The following is a 25,113-nucleotide window of genomic DNA, read 5'->3' on the forward strand; positions in this document are numbered from 1 at the left end:
CTCATGGTTGCAACATCCTTCTGAAAATAGTTTTTCTTTTGATGTTCTCCTTACCCTTCATAGCCTGTTTCCTCTGTTTTCCCCAGACTGTTTTTTCTTTTTCATTTATTTGTAATCCTTGGTTGTTTGCTCATTTTTAAGAGCACAGGACTAAAAGACTAACTGCAAGGTCTAGACACAATGCGTGGGATGGTGGGGTTGCCAACTATGATTTTCACTGTAGTGTTATCTAGCTGGGCAGTTTAGCCGGGACATGTCTGACATCAAGATCTTAATGAGGTCTTTTCACTTGCATTGGGCAGATTTCACAGAGAAGATCTTCAGTATTCCACTGTGGGATGGTAAAGATCTGGCTGCCAGGATTCAGTAAGAAAAGGAGGGTGCTGGCTTTCTTATCCATCATGTAAATGTCCCCTGTTTTGAGGATGGTCCCCCTGTCATCTACCGTATCCCGTATTCTTAACATAGCCAAAATAAACAGCCACACGCTTACTGAAATCATATCATATGTGCATTTTTAAAGAATAAATAACTTTATATTCCATTTGTATAACATTTTATTGTTTGCGTATTGCACAGTGAAAAGAACAGAGTCAGAAGACTCATGGTCAGGCTCAACTACTAACCTGCTGTGTAAATTGGGTAGGTCTCTTAACCTTGCTAAACCCTTATTTCCTCATCTGAAAAATAGAGATAATACTTATTTTACAGAATTGCTAAATACTGAATGAGATACTTATACTGTTTTCCTCTTAAGTAATTAGTCAAAATAATTATAGAGTTTGCTATTGCTAACCCCTTGTTCATCATCTCAATGCTGTTCTCAATAAATGCATTAAGACAACAGGTACCAATGTAACACTTTAATTTTGAATATTAACAATAGCAAAAGAAAAACAAACTCAAAAATAACCCTACCCTTTATTATTTTTAGAATACTGGCTTTTAAATACTTATTGATACTATCCCATCAGGAATTCAATTCATTTAAAGATTTTTTTTTTCTTAAACTACTCAAAATGAATACCTACATATGTGAAAAACCCAAGATTACATGTGTAATTACTTTATAGTTTCCTCTCTGGCATAGTATAAGTAAAATACATATGGGCAATTAAATACTTCCCCCTGCTACATTAGGGATGATAATATATATGAAGATTAATTCTTTATGCATTATCCCTAATGTAAAGAAAAATCACAGGTATTTTATACTGCTTGTCAAGAATACATACACATGGTAGACACACCTAGACATACACACCCCTTCTAAGAATATTTCAACTATCATCAATATCTTCTGTATGATCCCTTACAACTATCTGTAGTTGAAAACATAAGACTCCCTTTTAAGGTAATTCTGTATGAAACTGTATTATAAAATACTTTTGTTAAGCAAAATTGCATGTGTGTGTTGAACCCCCAACACTCAAAGTACTTCACTACTCTTAAAAGATAAACAAAATTCTTATACATTATAAAAAAATTTAAGCTGCTCTGCAACCCTCCTTTGCTAAAAGTTAGATACATTACACCACTCCAGCAAGAGATTAATAAATAAGGATTAAATATTCTATTTTACAAAAACATACAGAATGGCCAATATAAAAGTGAAAACCTTGCTTGAGAATTTATCAAATTATGTTCATTAAGAAGGAATAAGACATGGTATAAAATGATCACTAAATTTACCTCTCTTAAGATAATCACGAGTTATCTAAAAACACCATGGCACCCTTGTTACAAACATTATTTTTTTTTTTAAAAAAAGACTGTGTTTCCTGGAACTAGAGGACTATTTGTCTCATAGCTTTTATTAAGCAAACTTGATATAACCACCACACAGTGGCAAGAGATAGACTAGCTGTTTCCAGCTGCAGAAAATATTGAATTCTACCCTAAAGTACAGATCATTTGCAATATAACCCATAACAGTTAAAGCAAATCATAGTGCAGTTTGTATTGAATTTCCTTATTTTTCCTTTCAATGGAGTATATTCATTTTCCTGTCATTTGAGATCAGTTTCTGTTGCTTAGTAACTATTTTCATGTCCAGCCAAGATGTAGAGATTGCTGTGTGCAGTAGGATTTTCTGTTGGCCTACTTTCCAAAACGACAACCCTGTAATTAAACCAAAACAAAGGGCTTAAGAGTAACTACAGATTTCATACATCAAATACTAACATCAAACTAGGAAAGAATATCATTGTTCACATTTCAGTAAGATTACATAAGGATCACAGATGCACAATCAAATTCAGCTTTACATTTTACAGCTTTAAAACACAGTAAGAATTGATGAATATAAAATATTGAAGACATTTTGGGATAGTCTCATTATCTTATTCCAACTAAAAAATCTGGGCTAGGTGTGGTGGCTCACACCTGTAATCCCAGAACTTTGGGAGTCTGAGGCAGGGGGATCGCTTGAGCCCAGGAGTTTGAGACCAGCTTGAGCAAGATGGCAAGACCCCAACTCTACAAAAAAATAAAATAATTAGCTGGGTGTGGAAGCCTGCGCCTGTAGTCCCAGCTACTCGGGACGCTGAGGTGGGAGGGTCCCTTGAGCCAGGGAGTTTGAGGATGCAGGAAACTGTGATTGTGCTACTGCACTTCAGCCTGGGTGAGAGAGCGAGACCCCTCCTCAAACAAAAAACAACGAACAAAATTTGCTTACTCATTTATGCCAACAAAAGGTATAATATAATACTTTAGGGATTTACACTAACAGGAAGAGGATGGAGGAAGAGCCAAGAGAATAAAATAGGACTCTAAGAGACACTCGTCCAAACTGTTCTTCAAGGTATTTGAAATAGCTTTTTAAAAATAGTATGAAATGGGGCCCCTCTCCCTAGTTGCTGGAACAAAAGTGGAGAAGGAGTTCAATCCAAGGACTGATAGGGAAAAAAAAAAAAAAAAAAATCAAGTGCTATTCCAAACATTTTAGTTGTGGGGAAGAGAGTTTGAGAACAAAATAAAAAATAATATACCCACACAGAGAAAAAAGTTTCTAGAGGAGGAATGGGAGAAAAAAAACTGCACATAACACTTATTTTTCTAGTGTATGAATTTTCTATAATTAGCATGTTATTACTTTAATAATGAAAACATTTTTAAAAAATCATAGATACTTTATATTACGCATTACAGAAAAGTAGAAAGGGAAAATATAATTACTTATAATCCAACTGCCCAGAGTTAACCGCTATTAAAATTTTGACATGCTTAGTTTTTTTTTCCTAGACACAAATATCTATACTTAAGCAACAAAATATTTTTTTTATTTTTTTTATTTTTAGATGGAGTTTTGCTCTTGTCGCCCAGGCTGGAGTGCAATGGCGTGATCTCGGCACACTGCAACCTCCGCAACCTGGGTTCAAGCAATTCTCCTGCCTCAGCCTCCCGAGTAGCTGGGATTAAAGGCATGCACCATCAAGCCTGGCTTATTTTTTTGTATTTTTAGCAGAGACGGGGTTTCTGCATGTTGGTCAGGCTGGTCTCGAACTCCTGACCTCAGGTGATCCGCCTGCCTCGGCCTTCCGAAGTCCTGGGATTACAGGCATGAGTTACCGCACCCGGCAACAAAATAAATTTTTAACCACTTGTAAAGATAAAACAAAAACTCTGTTTAGATATGTATCTTAAAATCAAGGAGATGCCCATGTAAGAAGACAAGCAGAGCAAGGCAATAGTCTGAAGGAAGTAGTTTTTTAGAGTAAATAGTGATAGAGTGGACAGAGAATACAAACAGGGAAGGGAAAAGTGATGGACAAAGCTCTGGGCAGAGTAGGTAGAAAGAAACAAGGAACCGAGAGAAACGGCCTCTGATGCCAACCCTCTACCAAGCTGAATTCTCTCACACTTGGTCTCATTAAAGGATTATCTATACCAGGATCAATGGATGATCCACAATTCTTTCTTTTTTTTTTTAGACAGAGTCTTGCTCTGTCGCCCAGGCTGAAGTGCAGTGGTGCGATCTTGGCTCACTGCAACCTCTGCCTCCTGGGTTCAAGCAATTCTCCTGCTTCAACCTTCCGAGTAGCTGGGATTACAGGGACACACCACCACACCTGGCTACTTTTTGTATTTTTAGTAGAGACAGCTGATTCACCTGCCTCGGCCTCCCAAAGTGCTGGAATTACGGGCGTGAGCCACCGCGCCCGGCCCACAATTCTTTTCTCAGCCCTTCCTGGAGAAGCAAAGAGCCTCTCATTTTAGTTCTAGAGTCATTTACCAGATGATCCTCAAATTCTCATTTTGTTGGCTGGACGACTTACTAAGTTGCCATGCTTTGTGGGCTTACCTTTTCTATTCACTAAGGTAGTCATCATTTTTTGAAAATTCCTGTTCGCCTATAAAACTCTCTTCAAAATTTTTATGGAGTTATAACTCCATTTCCCCCTCCTTCCTCAAGTATCTAAAACTTAAGCAATGTGAACCCGAAGACCAGAGGTTCCCAATCCTTGTCTCAGGACTAATGCATACCACTATAGCCAATTTTGCTTTAGTAACAACTTTTGGTGGGAAAAGAGGAAGGAATGGGTATTTTATTAGTTATAGAGGTAGGCAGTTGAGCGACAGAGTGAGACCGTCTTAAAAAAAAAAAGAAAAAAAGAAGTAGGCAGTAGATTTTGGAAATCAAAAGCTACAGCTACTACATTTTTTTCATAAGAAGACAGTTTTGCAACTTGTCTTTTATTTGGGGTATAAAGAGACCACATAATTCTTTTTAACTTAGATTAACTTTAGCAACTGAATCAGGCATTTCCTAATATAAAAGCAAATATCATCAAGAGGTACATATCCCTAATAGTTAATGGAAGGCAGCACACCATGAAGAAATGAAGACAAACGGGCCTGAAATAGCTCTCATGGTACTAGGGACATCAACATCTGTATCAACACATTTTGTCTCAGTTGAATATAACTGTCTCTAGAATAACAATCATCACACTGACAAAAGATTGCTTAGTTAACTTATTAAAATATTACTAATTCTCTCAGTAAAGACACAGAGAAATTTATCTAAGTCAATGAGCTTCTAAGAGTTTTGTTTGAAACAATTACAGACTGACAGTATAATTAAGAGTACGATCTTTGAACTCCTTTGGTAATTACATTAATACAACCAAACTATTACCTGTCTGATCCTAATAAGCGGAAAACTCTTGTTTCATCTGAAATCTCCTGGGTAACCTAGGAAAGAAAAATACCTATCAGCAACATCTTACTCCCCATATTGCCTTAATATAATTTAAAATTAATTTAGAGCAATTATTAACACAATAAATATTTTTTGGTAGACTTAATTCCTCAAATAAAAGAAATTTTAGTAAGTTTTTTGATTGCATATTATTAGAAATGAACCCACATTTATGGACCATCTAGTATGGGTCAGGCACTCTACTTAGAACTCTTTGTGATATGCATTATAATTCTCTTATCACTGAAGAAGAAACTAAGACTCCAAGAGGTTAAATAAGTTGTTCAATCTCATATAATGCGTAGACTCAAGCCTTGAATACAGGTTTGTTGGACTGCAGAGCTCCTTTGGGGGCCAAGGCTTGAGGTCAGGAGTTGAGACCAGCCTGGGAAACACAGTGAGACCCTGTCTCTACAAAAATATTAAAAAATTTTAGCTGGGCACAGTGGTGGATGCCTGTAGTCCTAGCTGCTCAGAAAGCTGAAGTAGGAGGATCGCTTGAGCCCAGGAGTTCAAGGATACAGTGAACTATGATTGCACCACTGCATTCCAGCTTGGGCAACAGAGCAAGACCCTGTATACTCTGTTTTCCACAAAGCTGCAGAGGGTGCTCAGCCATGTGCAGGTACTATCCCAAAGTGCCCGCAGTTTGTATACCTGCGGGCAGGCCTTAAACAACATGGGATAGCAGTTGCTGCATAAATGCTCAAGCCTTGTCATCTACAAATGAGTCAATTCTGAGGTGTATTTTATCCCATTCCTCAGTGGTCCCTACTGGATTAAGCCCCAGTTGCTCTTAGTGGGAACTAGCTTATTAATGTGTTCTTTATTGGCTTTTTGCCCCTCTTTATTCTCCATTCCTCATTCCATCACTTGTCTTCTGGAATCTATTCCCAAATACACTATCTGTATCTGAGTCCTTGTCTTAGGGTCTACTTTTAGAGGAACCCACACTAAGATAGTGTAGATATAAAATAAGTTAAAAAAAAAAAAGTCTGGTATCAAGGAGTTTGCAGTCTACCTGGGAAAACAGAATTAATAAGCTTGAATCAGAAAATACATTAGGTGTTATACTAGTTGGAGCTGATTTTTCAGAGTATTAAGTTCAGAGATGTTCTAATCATTGTGCCTGGAATGACTATTACTTTATGAAAGAGGTCAAGACTTTAGCTAGGCCCAAGTTGAAGGAGAAGAACATAAGCTGAAAAAAAGATAATCAAGATGAGTTAAAAATAGGCCGGGTGTGGGGCTCACACCTGTAATCCCGGCACTTTGGGAGGCCAAGGCAGGTGGATCATGTGAGGTCAGAAGTTCAAGACCAGCCTGGCCAACACAGTGAAATCCCGTCTCTACTAAAAATACAAAAATTAGCTGGGTGTGTTGGTGCATGCCTGTAATCCCAGCTACTCAGGAGGCTGAGGCAGGAGAATCGCTTGAACCCAGGAGGTGGAGGTTGCACTGAGCTGAGATTGTGCCACTGCACTCCAGCCTGGGCGACAGTGTGAGACTCCATCTCAAAAAAAAAAAAAAAAAAGAGTTAAAAATAGATATTTAGGAAATGGAATCAATATTTGATACAGTAAGAAACAAGGACCTTCTGTAGATTTCTAACCATAGGAGTGACAAAATGAAAATAGCATTTAAGAATAATTAACCACATGATAATACGTAGGCCTGTAGGTTTCATCACGTGCAAGGACTTGGTGACATTTGGTGACATGTGTCAGTAACTAGATAAACTTATATATTCAAAGACAGCTGATTTATGTTATTTCCTCCTGGAAGCATTCTAATTCTGCACTCATATAAGAGGTAGGAATATTCATTTATATATAAGTAAGAGTGTGGATAAAACTAAAGGTAAATGCAAACAGAAGAAGTTTTTGAGCTTTAAGTAAGTTCACAAATTTGTTAGGCCATAGTTAGAAGAATCACACAAGTATTCACATAAATGTGAAATGTCTCTGTTAGTATTATCTTAGCTAGTAGGACTCATTCCTCAAGTTGGAGGCCCAAATCCCATCTCCTGCATGAAATGTAATTATCTCAGCTAGAAGTGATTTAAAGAGACCCTTCAAATCCAGACTCTTCCACTTCACTAGTTATATAACTCTGGGCAAGTTACTTAACCACTCTGTAGCTGTAAAAATGGCAATATGAATAGTATCTACCTCTACTGGATTATTTTGAGCCTGAAATAAGCAAATATTTGTAAAGTGCCTGGAACACAGTAGGTATTATTTAGAGTTCGATATTATTTACAATAATAGTGTCTTGAACATAGTTGGTACTCAATAGTTACTAAACGAGTCAATTTTCTTAGATTTCCCTTATTCTTATGCTCCACTATGTATTAATTTAGATTTTAAAATATATTTAAAAAGAAGCCAGATATTTATAGATTATGGAAAACACTTATCAAATTTAGAAAAGTTTTACAAGCTTAGCAACCATATTTACAAATTACAAATTAGATAAATGAAATTGTGTGAACTTATATTTCGCAATTCCTGGTGGCCACTGAGAATTTTGAACTATGATACAAAAGTGAACATAGTTGAAGGGAAAATACTGGCTTTTTTGTTCTACCAGTTCATAGCATTAAAAGCACTAAACACCGTAATGTAGGTTCAGAGAGGAAATGCATAAAATGAGTGCTTTGACATTTAAAATTGTTAGTGGGAGTCAGTGGAGGTAATCTGAGAAGGCTTACCTCATCTGACTTGAAGCTTTTACCCTGCATCCCATGTTTCCAGAAAGCCAACACACTGTCTTGAAGGCATACTAAAAATGATAAGGGAGAAGTGAAACTAATATAAACCACAGAGCATTTCACTATAAATTTTCTCTACTTTTAATAAATAATATAAGCCTATTCAAGTGTCTAGTGCAAGATTCCACTGTCTAGACCACGATTTCCCAACATTTTTGTGGCTAAGACATACCTAAGTTCAAGTAATTTACTGAGGTAGGGTTATGCAAGTCTTCAAAGATACATATATATAAAAGCCATTCATTTAAACATGAACTAACTTCTGATAAGGTGGATGTTGGCATATTCGTTTCTTTCATACAGTGTATCTCTTGTCGTAAATGAATAAAATCATAAAAACATATATAACTGGGTTTTTGCATTAAAAGCATTGTTGTTTAAATAATGTTACATATTCAGAAGTAGCTTTAAACAAGCATTTTTTATTTATGTTCACATTTTCCCTGTAACAAAAGAAATTTTAAAAAACAAACCTGGCTGGGCGCAGTGGCTCATCCCTGTAATCTCAGCACTTTGGGAGGCCGAGGTGGGTGGATCACCTGAGGTCAGGAGATGGAGACCAGCCTGACCAGTATGGTGAAACCCCGTCTCTACAAAAATGCAAAAATTAGCCAGGTGTGGTGGCCTGCGCCTGTAGCCCCAGCTACTCAGGACGCTGAAACAGGAGAATTGCTTGAACCCCAGAGGTGGAGGCTGCAGTGAGCCGAGATCACGTCACTTCACTCCAGCTTGGGTGACAGAGCGAGACTCCGTCTCAAACAAAATAAATAAATAAAAAATAAAATAAAATAAACCTGCCCCACAATCCAACATTTAACCACACATTGAATATTTAGGATCTGTGAGTCAATTCTTACATAAAATTCTTAGTATTTAACCATTATAAGTAAGTATTAGAGATAGAGTTAGAAAAGCATAATTAAAAGTGATGGAGGAAAGTAACTGAAAATTAATTGTTTTTATTAGACTATTAACTTTTTGTAAAAAGTTAATGTAAGAATGTTCTGGGAACATAATTAAGCTCAATAAAAATAAAAGTATTTGACAATGACAAATCACACGTGTTTCACTAACTGTGACAAATAAAAAACCTAGTTACTGATTTTATTTTTAAGAGGTGTTGTAAAGGCATTTTTTTTTCCCCAGGAGGATTCTTGTAATTATTCCAAGATTTACTGGCAAGAAAAGACGGTAGCCTAGGAGGAACAAACTTTTGTGTAACAATTAAAATTATGAAGATAATTTGGCACATCTGAAAAAGTTGAGGTATCAGTGTGTTTCAATGAAAGTGAAGAGGAATTAAGGATTCCTATGTCAGAATCTCTCTCAAAAATATTAAATCCAAATTGGCATGTAATATAAGGAGTAAAAGAACAAACTAGTTTCCAAAATTTCTTTTGTCCTGATATTTACAGAAAGTTTAGGTTTTCTGCTTTAATAAATTAAATTTCCCAATCATAAACAAACTATTTTCATGTAAAATGTCACACAGAGGCACAAACATATTTTGTGGGTAAAACTCCAATTGAGAAATACATATTAAAATGTTTTTTAAAAATAAAAAACTGTCTAAGTAATGAAAATCGTGTTTTTAAAAATATGTAATTATAAAGTACATGTTATTTTTTATGGCCCAAATAAAAATTGCCAACTTCATTTTAGTGCCTTTGATTTATGGTAGAATCATATCATGAAATGTTTAAAAATGTTTCCACTCATCATTTTTTTCACAAGTTCTGTCACTCCTGGGGAAAATAATGACATATGATCAATGAGCATGCAAACAATAATAAACTGTAATAATTTTCATCATAAAACCAAAGAGTATTAGAGAGTAAAACATTCATTGACAAGGAAGCAAATTAAATGGCATAAAAGTTTATAAGTCCTGTGAGAACTAGCTATTTATATAAAAATAGATCCAAAAGCAGTAATATCAACACACACCACCCAGAATCTTACATGGCAAAGAATCATGGCATATCTAACACTGTTATCACATCACACAAATACCTTCCTGACTGGGAAAGAATTGGGGGAAGTATAATTCACTTAATGCAGCAAAGGGAATAATGAACAGAAATGTTAAAAATGATTATAAGTTTTAAATATTCAGGAAACAATAAAAGATTTATGATGGTCTGAACCTGCACTGTGCAATATGAGAGCAAGAAGCCACATGTTGTTATTTACATTAAAATTTGAATTAAAATCTAAAAAAATGAAAATGTAGCACTAATCATGTTTCAGGTGCTTAATAGCCATATATGTTTAATCACTACTGTATTTAAGAGCACAGATAGAGAACATTTCTATCTTTTTTTTTTTTTCTTGCTCTTGTTGCCCAGGCTGGAGTGCAATGGCATGATCTCAGCTCACTGCAACCTCCGCCTCCCAGGTTCAAGCGATTCTCCTGCCTCAGCCTCCCAAGTAGTTGGGATTACAGGTACCCGCCAGCACGCCTGGCTAATTTTAGTATTTTTAGTAGAGACGGGGTTTCTCCATGTTGGCCAGGCTGGTCTCGAACTCCTGACCTTGTGATCCACCCACCTTGGCCTCCCAAAGTGCTGAGATTACAGGCGTAGAACATTTCTACCTTTACAGAAATTTCTGTGAGACAGTGCTGGTCTAGACAACCCTAAGTACAGAATGAATTTTAATAATCGTAAGTATCGCAAACTGATTTATGAAAAAAAGGAGACTTACCTACAGATTCAATGCGAAAATCAAAACTTAACTCAGAGGCCAGTTTCTTACTTGATTTTAATTTTCCTTGTAGATTTACAATTTTTACAAATTCTTAAAAAAAAAAAAAACAAGTCAAGACTGGACATGCAAATCTGCTAAAATAAATGTAACTTGATATATGTGGATTTTACATGGATATCAAATAATATTCTTAATAAAGTTCAACTATTTATCTTGAGTCAAGTATGCCAAATGGCAAAAAATACTGTAAGAATGCCTCCATCGGTAAATGGCAATTCTGCTATTATTTTTTATATAGTATATACTGAATATTTACACTCTCATTTTTAAAAATGCATGCTTCTTTAAAAATGGCTACCTTGGTGCTCAACTATTTAGCCATAAGAGGTGATTTTTTTTCCTTACAAATTACACATAAGTAACATTTTTAGTTAAAATAATAAAAATCTTGAATTATGGTTTAACAGAATAAAAAAATTGCTTTATCAAGTAGTATACTCAAAATAAAATTAAAAATAGTACTTACTGTCTAAACACACTAAAACGGTATCTCTCTCCAACTGTGTTACATGAATGGAATCTAACTGCTGGCTGCCTTAGGGAGTAAAAAACAAGGTTACAATTATACTTTTAAAACCTAGAGCCTAGAAAATAAACATAAATTCTGACTTTTGCTGTGACTTAAAATTGATCTTTGAAATTAACACAGAATTTATATTTTGTGATGTTATCTTTCAAAAAATGCATGTAAATCAATTTAAGAGGACAAATATGTCCTAAGCATGGCTAACTCAGCTGAAAAAAACCTCAGTATTGCCTTTAATTAATGCCTCAGCTAGATCTACAAAGGTGAGTTACAAAAATAAAATGAAGCAAAGGTAAAATATGAGGAGGAAAAGTAACATGCATGCTATATACAACGACTAGATTTTGCTCTACATTTTATATAGCCAATGGGAGATAGAAACAAGATCAGTTGGGTGAATCACAGCAAAACTAAATTAAAAATACGCCAGTGATTCAAAAGGGCACAGGATTAATGAATCTATAATAAGACAGAAATTTTCCTGGTATAGGTATGTGTTTACAGGTGGGTGGGAGTTCTTTTACAAAGAGGACACTGAGTAACATAATGAACAATATTGTCAAGAACATCTTTGCAGGATACAACTCTGATATTTAAAGGGCTGCCTCTAACATCTGCTGATAGATGTAATAACATTAAAAAATTTTTGATAAAACAACGCATTTTAAGCACTCAGATTGTTTGAATGGTCTAGCTGAATCTAAGAAAAGATTTTAGATTATTTAGAGCAGTCCTTCTTAACTATACCTCTTTGGGAAGCCTATGCATTGTCTCCCTTGAACACTGCACATTCAAACATAAACACAGAATTTTATATAATATTTTGGGGTGTTTGTGGACCTTCTAAAGCTTATACATGGTGAAGAATCCAGATCTACAGAATCGATAAACTGTCCCTCAGGTAACACTTCAAAAATAGTTTTTCTTAGCTACTCTATGTTCAGGCATTCATTCAACAGATATTTACTGAGTGCTGACCATATGCTAAGCACCATCCTTGGAGATAAGGATACAGCAATAATAAATCAGACTGAGCCTAAAAGAGTCTTGAATAGGAGTTTATTTTAATGTTATAACTTGCCAGTTCAAGGCATAGCCTGTTTGTTCAACAATGAACACAGCTGGGAGTTGGATTAACAAATCACTTGTAAAAATGGGGAAACCTAATGAGGACAAAGTGCTGGACTAGAAAGATTGCCTCACCTCTGCCTGAAGGTGACCTCAATGATTACCCTCAGGCAGTAATTTGGGTCTTTACTCCCTCAGGAAGTAATCTGGGTCTTTAAACAGCCTTGACCCCAGGCTAGACAGTAGTTGGGGGTCTGCTTTAATTTTAGCCAAGACAACGTTAAAAGTAGGTAGAATAGCATACCTCAGGCATTAAAAAACAAAGCGAACAACAAAACTCTCAAAAAACAAAACAAAACAAAACAAAAAAACGCAAACTCAAACATACCCCAAAACTCAAAAACAGGACTCACTGAACTCTTGCCTTGAACAATATAACCTTCTAATATATCATCCAGAAGAAAGCGGTCGCAAATATACATTAGATAGTTGTATTAAATGACCTGCTTTATACCATGCTAATGAGCAAAAAAAAAAAAAGTTGGGCTGTCAGCCAAAACTTGTCTTTAAATAAATTGATCCATAACCTTTCCTTTGAGCAATAAGAACAGGGAAATATTTCTTTCTTTCTTTTTTTTTTTTGAGATGGAGTTTCGTTCTTGTTGCCCAGGCTGGAGTGCAATGGTGCAATCTCGGCTCACTGCAACCTCTGCCTTCCAGGTTCATGCGATTCTCCTGCCTCAGCCTCCCGAGTAGCTGGGATTACAGACATGCACCACCACGCCCGGCTAAATTTGTATTTTTAGTAGAGATGGGGTTTTACCATGTTGGTCAGGCTGGTCTCGAACTCCTGACCTCAGGTGATCCACCCACTTTGGCCTCCCAAAGTGCTGGGATTATAGGTGTGAGCCACTGTGCCCAGCCTGGGGAAATATTTCTATTTGGGCAGTTTATATCTCACGATAAACTCATTTGTACCTTTCTGTTAGCTGTAACAGCAGGCATACACCCAACTCAACCTAAAGCATTGATCAATAGACTTAAAAGGCAGAGTGCAGGTGGAGGTAGAAGGCTACATAATGTGACCTCTTCCATAAAGAGTACGTTTTATAGACCAGTGCATGCTGGAGCTGGCTTGTACTGAGTTAAACTTTCAGGAATTTTGTGAGCCAAATGACATCAGGTTGGTAGTTTGAAATTGGCCATGGGTGGAGTATTTGTACCACAAAAATAGGCAACTCTAATAAATGGTTGCACCTCAAGAGCCTGTTGTTAGACATTTACCAGGGTATCACTGGTTCATACTGATTCTTATGTTGAAAGTGAATTTAGTGTAGGTTCTATATTATAATGAGTTCTTGTAGCTTAGCCTACAAATGATCAAACGCCAAAGGTTATTTAATAAGAAGCATTAAAGCATCAAACTTATAATATATGTAACAGACTTCTTCAAAAGGCGGTAAGAATACAACAGTGGTGAGTAATGAAATAGCCGTAACTAAAACTTGCTTGGCATATGTAAAAATGGCCTAATAAACCTGGATTATAAATGACCAAATACACCAGCACAACAAACAGGAAACTAGCAAAATGGAGGCCCCACCCCACCCACTTCACATATTACGCAGATTTAAAAAATGATTTATTGAATGATTTGTTCTAATTTTAAAGTCTAGGAATAAACTTCCCATTTTTTTCAGATCTTTCACTGAGATATGTCTGATTTAAAAGGAAAGGCTCGGAAGCAACACCTAAGAAGCTTCTATTCAGGTCTGAAAGCCACATTCACTGATTCTAAGAAGTGAGCGGGGAAGACAGGATAAAACAGGATAAGTGAAGCTCTTTGCTTGAGAAGTTGATACAATTTTAAGAACTGCTTAGAAAATGTATTTACTTAGCAAGTCCAAAGATTCACTGGTGAGAACTAAGACTTTTCACTGTCAGGAATCATTAAAAATTTCCTTTGTTTAAATAATTTGTATCAAACTACCTCTGGCAAATAGAGATCATAAATATATGTACACGATTCTATGGGCTTACTTGGGAAACTATGTTTTGAATATTTAAAAGAGCCCACACTGGTGTTTTGCTTCTTTTATAGGCAAAAATGTCAATATTCTAACGTAAGGTAAAAAATACTTACCTGCACCAATTTCTGTAAACCATGAAGATGCAGAGTTCAAATTGATTGTCTCAAACTGAACTACCTGATTCAATTCAGTGCCTTTGCTAATAGCTACACAGACCATAGGGTATTCCTGTTCTGGTATCACCAGCATTTCAAAAACATTCAAAGGACTTGGCAAAGGAAAATCAAAGTGCTGCAAAAAAATAAACAATAGAGCCATAATTCAGAAACAAACTCCCCATTCATACCACTGTTGAATAAAGTCAAAAGAAAGACTCCCATCTTCTTCATTTATCTAGTTCTAAAAAGGATTACCTCTAAGATGATAAGAAGGATGAATGTTCTATAAAAATGTGTTTTAGATAATTAGCCATATTAATCTTTATGACTTCTGGAAGTTTGTTAATATCAGTTAAAGAGTAAATCCTAAGAACACAAAAACCCCTAAATCAAATAAACAACTACAAATAACTATAAATGTTCTGACCCTAGATAGTAGTATTGGGATCTGCTCATTTTAGCTTCAGTTATACACTAGTGTTTTCTAAAGGAGAAAAATGTGAACACAATAATATATACCTTTATCAACATGAATTTCTGCATTGGCTCATACCACTGAAGTAAAACAATTCCAGACTGTAAAGCTCCACAGAGGTATTTATGTCCCGTGTAAGGGTTTCTGACTGGAAAGAAATAAACAAACAAAAAACCCAGACACACTCAAAATACTGAATACTTTCATTGTATCTGTTAACCAGGATGACAAGAGTGGGCAGAAAATAAAAAAAGACTGTGTCTTTTCTTTTGGCTTCATTGCCTTTTCCGTTTTACTTTCTTATCTCAATTTTAAATTATATATGTTTACTTCTAAACAACTTTCATATACTAGGTTCTTAAATATAAGAACTTTTTACAAGCACAATAACAACCTAATATGCAACCTAAAAAGCTGTTTTTTTCCCTTCCTCACTCCCTCCCATCCTCCTTCTTTCTTTTTAAAGAGACAGGATCTTGCTCTGTCATTCAGGCTAGAATGCAGTGGCACAGTAATAGCTAACTGCAGCCTCAACCTCCCAGGCTCAAGCAATCCTCCCACATCAGCCTCCTGAGTAGCAGAGACTATAGGTGTATGCCACCATGCCCAGCTAATTTTTCAATTTTTTTTTTAATAGATGGGGGTCTCACTATGTTGCCCAGGCTGGTCTTGAACTCCTGGACTCAACCGATCTTCCCATCTTGGCCTCCCCAAAAAGCTGTTTCTTAGTAAACTCAATTAAAGAATAAGTTCTGACAAGGTCTAGGAGGCAACTAAAATGCACCTCGTTTTGGTAGAGCAGTGTACAGATGTCTACTTAAGATGAAAATAATTCATCTTGTATGTATTAATTTACCATGATGTAATCTCCTTGACTCAAATCTATAAAAATTCATATTGCTCTTTCCTTCTCCCAAATTTGATTTCCATTAATAATTAAAATCACTGATTATAAGAATAGTTATTTGCATTACACTCTAAAGTAGTATTTATGAGTTTTTATCTTAGATTGTAAGCTTCTAGGCCTTTTGTGCATCACAGATCTTGGGAATCTGATAATAGATATTGACATGATTCTCCCTAGAAAAATAATCATACAGTATGCTTATATTTATAGCACATTTGTGGTTAAACATTTTTGTTTTACAGTATGGACTATGCTGTGAAACTATTATGTGGCATAAAGATCAATGTGTAAATTCATTGATCAAACAAAAGAATAAATAGGAAGTTAGGAACTTAAGATCTGAAGTCATTGAACCTGAATCTGATTCCTAAGTTCTGTTACTTACTAGTGACACAATCAGTATTATGGAGTTGTTTAAGGGTTAAATGAGATAATTATGTAGTAAAGAACTTAACCTCACCCAAAAAGAGGTCTGGTCTCTGTCCTGCTTCTGGGAGGTAATTGCTAAGCCTTTGGAATGTCATGCTTGACAGGACTGTCTTTGTCTGGGGGACTCTGGTCACTGGATAATATAACAATAATGATTCAGGGTGGGGACTGGCCACACTAGATAGTCTTAATGTGAGGGCTGGTCATGCCAGAAATACAAAAAATGTGATTTTGGGTGGGGGCTTTGGGTCATGTAACATCAGATGACCTCTAGCGGGGCTGCATACTGAGATCAGCAAGGTGGTCAATCAATCATGCCTTTGTGATGAAGCCCCAATAAAAACTCTGGACATTGAGGCTCGAATAAGCTTGTGGTTGGCAATGGTTGTGTGTACTGCCACATACCAATGCTGGAAAAGTAACGCCATCCATTAACCACAGGGAGAGGACAACAGAAGCTCCATGTTTGGTATTTTTCCTGGACTCTGCCCTATGTACTTCTTCCCTTGGCTGATTTTAATCTATATTCTTTCCCTGTTCTAAACGGTAATGATTTTAATCTATATTCTTTCCCTGTTCTAAATTGTAATTGTAACTATGAGTATAACTGCTTCCAGTTCCGTGATACCTTCTAGTGAATTTTTTTATTCTGGGGGTAGTTTTGGGAATCCCCTAACTTGCAACTGGTATCATAAGTGAGGGTGTCCTTGCGTGAACTGTTCCCTCTAACTGCATAGTTGGCTCAACTCCTGTAAACATGTTCATAAAACATGGGTGGTAACTGGTAGATGGCAAATATTAAATAAATGAAAGTTAGAATATTAGCAAAGATACAGCCTCAGGGACTATGGTTAAAAAACTCTAGGAACACTATGCTCTGAGAAAACGCTAAGGTTATTATCTCTAAGCATTTCTATGCCATGTCTGTCTATATTCTTGTACTTCAATGGCAGCTTAACTTCTTACTAAAAACAAATTTTAAAAACCTATCCTCCTTCCTATTTGATTCCATACGACTCTTCAGATAATTTTAAAGATGTTAAAAGTTCTAACCATTCAGTTTGAGAAATACCATTTACTCACCTATGCAACATTTGTGGCAGCCCTTTGTATCAGGAATCTTTGTTGTTAAAGCGAATTTTCTGAAAACATAAGACAATATAAATGCACTCTACAGTAGTGGTTACAACACAATGATTTGTAAATCAGTTGCATCAGAATCAGACAGAAAGGAGTTTAAAAAACTGTCTTGGATCCTAACTCCACACTATTTCATCTTATAGGACTGAGGAAGGGCCTGACAGTCTGTATTACAAAACTTCCACAGTTGATTCTCATGGTCAAGTTCAGAAAACATTCAGCTTTTCCAGATATAATACACTTTAGTGTAAACTACCTTTGAAAATTTAAGACATAGTTTTTTACTGGGCAAGAAATACGGGCTATTTTAAAAATAAACACTAATTCCCCTCATTCAGTAGAATCAAAATGATATTTTGTACCTTGGTAGTATTCGGTCTGGAAACCTGTGAGTTTGAATATGGGCAGCTAATCCTGGTTTTTTGGCATGTTCAAACAAAGCTATAAGATTGTGAGAGTAGAGCTGAAAGGTTTTTCCTATAAAAGAAAAATAAGTTACCTTTTTAAGAATCATTTACAGCAGAGAAATACAATTTTCGAGAAAAAGAAAACATAATTACCTTCTAAAACGAGGAGTCCAGTAATGTTCAAAAAGCCAAGCAAAACAGAAAAACACACACAAAAAAACCCTCAGTTAATACTATTTTGAAAAACAATAGATAAAATGTTTTTTAAATTAACAGATAATTTTAATTCAGAATATATAAATTAGGTACTAATAGGTGATCTGGGCAGACTAAACCTTAATGATGCCAGCACATAAAAAGAAATTGTTGTACAAAATCTTATGGTATGGACTGAGTTACAATGACGTCCATGTGATTATTTTAATACAAGATGGAAAATTCTATAAAGCTATATTATTATTTCTCTGGGACAGACCTATTTATCAATAACTTAGCAAATTACCTTAGATTAAAAATCATTGTGAATGAAGTCTTAAATTTAACAGATTGAAATACTTAAAAAAGTAAAACCAACCAATATTATAAGCCATGATACAAGGATAACAGGGCTACAATTCCATATAATAAAAAATATGTCTGTATTAAGTAAGAGGGATGGATATGGTAAACATCATCTGATTTCTTATTATATACGGTATAATATAACAATACAAAACAATATTTATCTTTTTATTATTAGAAAACATACATATACACACACACATATACACAGTTTTATCCTCAACAAAATTCTCTGTATTTTCTCAGAACAGAAATATTCTGCCTAAACATTAAACACCCTTCCTTTCTCCATTTCCCCAATCTACATAGTTTGCTACCCAGCTAGCCAGGCAGCTAAACACACATGTACATGCCTCCTATTGGGCGTTGCTATCTAAGATGTAACCTGTGTAATTTTTAAGCTTATTTCCAAAGACAAGTATGAGTAGGGATAAGCAGTAAGAGAGTTAGAGAAAAGTTAAGTTTATATGTATACAATTCATAATTGTCAACTCAAACAGAATTGGCTTTATTTTCATAACAGTAATATAAAATATTAACATATTAATATTTTACCAAACAAAAGTAAAAAAGATTTTGGGGAAGCATAATTAAAAGATATTAAATGTTCTTTTGAGGACTCCAGCTTTTTAGAAGCCATTTAACACACAATCAAATAATATGCTCTCCATAAACAGTGTTATTAGCTCAAATATACAGATTCTTACAAAATCTCTACTAGAGAGAAATAATAATTAACTATCTTGTACTCTACTACCAAAATGAAAGCAATCAGCAAACTTCTTGGTAGTCATTTAAATCTAAAATATAAGAAAATACTTTTTTCATAGGTAAGAATTAAAAAAAAAAAAAGCCTAAAACACCACCTACCCACCCATTCACCCCTAATAATAACCAAGAAAGAATAAAATTAGATTACCCTGGAATCTTGTTCAGAAGACCTTAAAGAATCAGTCCAAGATAGTTAATATGTGTCCAGAACAACATGAATTTCACCAGCAAACACCTGTATAAGACTCTACAGTTTACTAAGCACTCCTCATTTAACTCTCACAACCTCATAAGGCTGTACTGTTACCCCATCATCCTCATTTTATAATTAAGATAAATGAGGCTGAGAGACAGTGACTTGCTCAGGATCGCAGAGAAAGAAAATAGTGTGATCCTCTGCTTCTTTCCTGTTAATTCCCAAAGGAGGCCAGGAGTGGTGACAGTGATAGTGGAGGAGGCTGAGTGGAAGGGAACTGCCTCTAGCGATAAGCACTGTGATACCCTTCAGGTGTTTACATGCTGGGTGGGTTTGGAAAGTGCAGCCCTAACTGAAGACAGGATCCCTTCCCAAAGTTTCTTCCCATTCTAGGTGGGTAACAAATATCCACAAGTCCCAGGGTTACTATATTAGATTATAGTCATCCATAATTACAAATAACATTGAAAAATGGTGTATATTAAAATTACATTTCTCTGCTTATCTATGGTTTATTTTTCATCATCACGTACATACCTGATAATGACATTAAAGTATTATTGATAACATACAGCCAAGTACACTTCCGTGGAAATAACTAAGAAAAAGAAGATAATTTAGATTCTCTCATTGTCATTATTTTAATCTTTTAAATTCCAACATTCTGAAATCGTATAAAAATAACTATTTTCTAACTTTCAGGTAATTACCAAACCCTTAGGAAAAAAAATCTTTTGACATGAACATGTAAAGAGTACAATTTTATCCCTTTAAATATTTAAATCATAAAAATTAAAATTGGGGCCTACACAGATTGATGTAAAATTAAGACACTTCTTTATTCAATTTGTTTAAATTAATTTCTTGAGTTAAAATGCCTAATTACCTGTTCCATCGTTGCCTCATGTAGCTCATTGAGATTCAGTGTGTAAATACCATCTTCAGTTCCAAAAATAATGTACTGATCTAAAATAGTTGAGATAAATCACCAGAATTTACCATCATCTTCTGAAATCATTCACTAAAATAATGACTTTACATTGTAATGGCATTAAGAATTAGCCACCTATCCATCTAAAATAAAATTATTTTCTTAAATTTGTATCACCTTCTTTACCTCTTTCCCCAATTCCTTTCTTATTTTTTAAAAGCAGATATATTCTATGTTAGACTAACTCACTCTGACTTTATCTTACCATATAACCCTGCCTTTCAACATAATTTTTGTATTTTAAGATTTTTAAATTATAGTTACACATTTTTGCAAGACACCTCAAATATTCTTTTGACCAAGGAAACAAAAAATTAATATAAATTATAAACCATGACACACCAGAAATAATGAGCAAACCTAGTATCCAGATGTTGGTTTCTAAATATTACTTTCCACTAAAAAGAACCAGGGCTTCTTAGAGAACGACTGCTTCCAATTCTGGGGCAATAAAAGTAGATGCCGAGCCTAGAAATCTTGCTGTGCCAGAAAGTAAAGAAGTGCTAAAAAAATGATGAGAACATTTCAAACAAAAGAACACAGGCATTCCCACTGCTCAAAAATTCTGGGACAATTTAAGTGTGAAAATAAATAACAGAAATAGATCATATCTCATGGAATAAAATAAGAATTCATAAGTTTAAACTGATATAAATAAACAAATGAATAAGTGGGAAAGAAGATAAACTGTCAATGGATATCAACGGATTGTCAATGGATGCTAAACTGAGTGAGTGAAATTCTGAATGGCAATAGTATATTTATAAACATAATCTCAGTGCATCTCCATATTAATTACCTATAAATCAGAAAGGAAAAAATAGTAACCTGAGAATGGAGAAGGCTAGTGAACACTGCCTTAACCAACAGATCAATATTAACATCACTAGTATTTAGACAAGCTGATACCATGTATCTCCTGATATGATGTACTGAGAAGATGCACAGTAACATTTCTGTGTTACTCCCATCAAAAATGCATAACCTGATTCAAGCATGAGGACTCATTATACAAACCCCAATTAAGGGACATTCTACAAAATAAGTGGCCTCAAAAAAGTTGATATCAGAAGTTGAGGAATTGTTTTACACTAAAAGAGACCCCCCAAAGAGATATGGAAGCTAAATGCAACATATGATCTTGAATTGGATGCTAGACTGGAAAAATACAAATGGGATGGAGACCATAAAAAATATTATTGGGACAATTAATAAAATCCAACTATGGACTTTGGATTAGAAAGTAGTATATCAATGATAAATTTCCTGATATTTATAATTGTACTGCAGTTATATGATTCTTGTTCCTAGAAAATACACATTGAAGTATAAAGAGTAGAGGAGAGGAACATATTTCCAACTTATTCTCAAGTATTAAAAGAAAAGTATATATAGATAGAAAGTGGCAAAACAAATGGGGCAAAATTTGATGATTTTTGCCTGATGATTGCATATATAGGAGTTTCTTATGCTATTTGTATAATTTTTCTGTAAGTTTGAAATTATATCAATTAAAAGGTTATGAACAATAAGAACAACAACAAATTCCTTAATAAAAATATTTTTTTTCAGGCTAGGCACAGGCTCATGCCTGTAATCCCAGCACTTTGGGAGGCCAAGGCAGGAGGATTGTTTGAGCCCAGCCTGGGCAACATAATGAGACCTTGTCTCTATAAATAAAATAAAAAATCAGCTGGGAGAGGTGATACACACCTGTGGTCACAGCTATTTGGGAGGCTGAGGCACAAGGATTGCCCAAGACCAGGAGTTTGAGCTGCACTGAACTATGACTGCACCACTGCAGTCCAGCCTGGGCAGCAGAACAAGACTCTGTCTCTAAAAGAAAATTATTTTATACACACACACACACATATATATATATACCCCCTCTGTCACACTTTTTAATAGTGGCATTTAAAGCCAATCATTATAACCTGTCTTATTAAGTAGAAACACACATTTCCTGAAATCCTCTACTGCCTAATAGCTTCTGTTTGCTAATTGCTAGACACTGGGGTAGGCTTGTTCCTTCCTTGAAATAAAGTAAATATCGGGAGTGATTCATGTTTCAAACAATCACACTGAAAAGCAGAGGTGTTATGTTTGTTTTCAAAGTCACATGGTAATGACAGAGTGGGAATCCAAACCCAGATCTATTTGATTCCAAATTTTTGCCTCTAAAAATGTTTCCTCACTTCAGAAACATAGTCTAAATTTTAAAAAAGTTATTTTAACATCATTTCAGACGTACAGAAAAGTTGTAATAGTACAAATAATTCCTAAATACCTGTAACGCAAATTCCACAAATGTTCAACATTTACTACTTCTGCTTGATCCTTCTCTCTTCCTTATGTAAATGTTTGTTTTCTGAGCTGTTTAAGATAACTTATGAGCATGATGCCTCTCTACTTTGAAATATTTGTGTACATTAAGGAAAAAAAAGTCATATAACCACAAGTCATTAATACTTAAACAATAAAAAATGTTATCTATAATCCTTACTAATTGAGATTATAAATTGTCCCAATAATGTCCTTTTACAGTAAAAGAAAATTCTAAATTAAGGATGCAATCAGTTGTGATTTCTCTTTAGTCCTTTAATCAAGAATAGCTCCTATACACTCCTAAATTTTAATGCCTTTAAACCAAAACCCTATTGACCTGTTTAGGTTGTTGCAGGTTCCTATACCATTAGGTCTCTAAAGTCGTATTTTTAAAATAAACAACTTCAAGTCACTGATCATAAAGATCTTTCCCATAATAAATATTTTATTGGAGATGTATATAAAATTCAAACACTTTACCTTTTGTATCAGGATGTATCCAGGATGTTGCACAATTAATTTTCAAAGGACAGCCATCAAAAACTTTTGAAAAGCATGCTCCCATCTTATTTATAAAGAAAGAAATGTTAACTTATTTGACTAGAAAATTTTATATATTCTTGGAAAATAACTAACATCATTGAAATACCAAATTTACTCTTATTTGTGTATGCTTGTTGTTTCATTCCAAAACAAAATTCATATTTTCACATCATTAAACCCCTACTACCAAGAGAGTCTCATATTCTTTCCTTTTGTAATCCACTATTTTACGGCAAAAATATCAAATTTACCAAAAGATCTACATACATCAATAATATAGTCTAGGAATTTTAAGTTACTACTATTTTTTAGGACTGACAATTATTAATGTGAAACAATGGATAATTTTATTCAGTAACATTATAGTGATTACAATTGCAGTATAACTCTTTAATAGTCATAAGGGACAAAAAGGTTGATATTTATATTATACATTAGACTTTCACTGAATAAAAAAGGAAAATGTATAAAGCATCCCATTCATACGATTGGTTCCCATCCCATTCATGGGATCATGGGGTTCCCATTCACAGATAAGTTCCAACTGACTGGCCAGGAAAAATGCATTAATATAAGCTTCCCTGGCTCCTTTTAATTGTATATAGTCCAATGTGAAAATCACTTTAGAGGTAGAAAGATATTTAATCCACATCAAGAAGAGGACACAGTACTATTAATATTATCACATTAAAATTAAATAGGCCTTTGTAGGCTAATCTGATGACTCAACTGCCAGTATTTACAAAAAGTGAAACACTGTCAATTCCAATTCACACACTCAAATTAGAATACATGATATGATTTGGGATATCCAAATGCATTCAATATCTTTGTATTTTATATCTTAACTTTCAAAGGCTCAAGGATATTGATAGCCAATATATTGCTGCTTCTAAAGAGAGAAAAAACGGCAAATAGTTCACATAAAAATATTCCTTACCAGAACTTTTGGGGTGGGTGGAAGGCCATTGATGGCTGGTTTCTATGGGAAAAATAAAATTTACTAGTGTAAGACCTCCTAAGTCTTAAAAAAAACTTGAGACATTTAGAACTTGTTACTTGAATTACTGAATTAAACAGAATATGCCCCTTGCATGATAAATACAGTATTATTTACAACTAATTGCTAAATGCCTATTATACCTACAGGGAAGTCTCGTTTGTCCTTTTTTCGTGGTAACTGTGGTGCTTGTGCTGATCCTTCTGTATTTTCACTCATCAGTTTTGAAATACCATCACCATTTCCTAAAGAAAATCATGTTAAAAGTTGAATGACCACACAAATAAGCACTTTCCTTGAAAAATTATTTCCCCTTTCTCCCACTACTTGTCTCTCACTTGGATGATCCTTTATTGGGGAATATTCTCTACTCTCAGGTAAGTTAATTTATCTTTGGTGCCTTTCTCTAGATTCTATAGAGGTAGCATTGCATCTTTAACAGTGGTCTTAATCCATGTTTTTCCGTATCATGAAGAAAAAAAATCTGACCTACTGATGCTGATATGCAAGGCTTTTTATAATTGAACTTCAATCCACCTTTTCAGTTGTATCTTCCAGTATATACCCTTTAAAAGCTCACATTTCTATTATAATAGACTGCATAATTCAGATTTCCCAGCTTCAGTGCATATGATCTACCTACTGAAGGCTCACCAAGCCCTTTAACATCCTGCAGGAAGGACCAGGTGCGGTCACTCATGCCTGTAATCCCAGCACTTTCGGAGGCCGGGGCAGGCGGATCACTTGAGCCCAGGGGTTTGAGAGCAGCCTGGGCAACATGACGAAACCCCGTCTCTACAGAAAAAAAAAATCCTGCAAGAGCTTACTTTCCTTATTCCCC

The 25,113-nt window shown here is 35.0% G+C and overlaps 1 protein-coding gene across 6 annotated transcripts in view; it reads right to left on the bottom strand.

Moving 5' to 3' along the window:
• Positions 1-489: 489 nt before the first annotated feature.
• Positions 490-25,113, bottom strand: part of MAP4K5 (mitogen-activated protein kinase kinase kinase kinase 5) — a 112,749-nt gene continuing 88,125 nt past the window's right edge. For 3 of the 6 annotated variants that reach the window (XM_063651201.1, XM_063651203.1, XM_063651202.1), the window contains 15 exons: positions 24,420-24,517; positions 24,213-24,254; positions 23,210-23,294; positions 20,300-20,379; positions 19,951-20,011; positions 18,039-18,041; positions 17,841-17,955; positions 17,422-17,480; positions 15,047-15,150; positions 14,483-14,660; positions 11,212-11,280; positions 10,683-10,775; positions 7,917-7,987; positions 5,141-5,196; positions 490-2,121 (listed from right to left, as the gene is read on the bottom strand). In XM_063651201.1, coding sequence (XP_063507271.1) covers positions 2,034-2,121; positions 5,141-5,196; positions 7,917-7,987; positions 10,683-10,775; positions 11,212-11,280; positions 14,483-14,660; positions 15,047-15,150; positions 17,422-17,480; positions 17,841-17,955; positions 18,039-18,041; positions 19,951-20,011; positions 20,300-20,379; positions 23,210-23,294; positions 24,213-24,254; positions 24,420-24,517 — 1,202 coding nt within the window. In that variant the 3' untranslated portion in view covers positions 490-2,033. The remainder of the gene's footprint in view (positions 2,122-5,140; positions 5,197-7,916; positions 7,988-10,682; positions 10,776-11,211; positions 11,281-14,482; positions 14,661-15,046; positions 15,151-17,421; positions 17,481-17,840; positions 17,956-18,038; positions 18,042-19,950; positions 20,012-20,299; positions 20,380-23,209; positions 23,295-24,212; positions 24,255-24,419; positions 24,518-25,113) is intronic. The other 3 variants (XM_054447623.2, XM_054447625.2, XM_054447621.2) reach the window with 1 other exon arrangement.

The sequence above is a fragment of the Pongo pygmaeus genome, chromosome 15 (genome assembly GCF_028885625.2).
Source record: "Pongo pygmaeus isolate AG05252 chromosome 15, NHGRI_mPonPyg2-v2.0_pri, whole genome shotgun sequence".
NCBI lineage: Eukaryota > Metazoa > Chordata > Mammalia > Primates > Hominidae > Pongo > Pongo pygmaeus.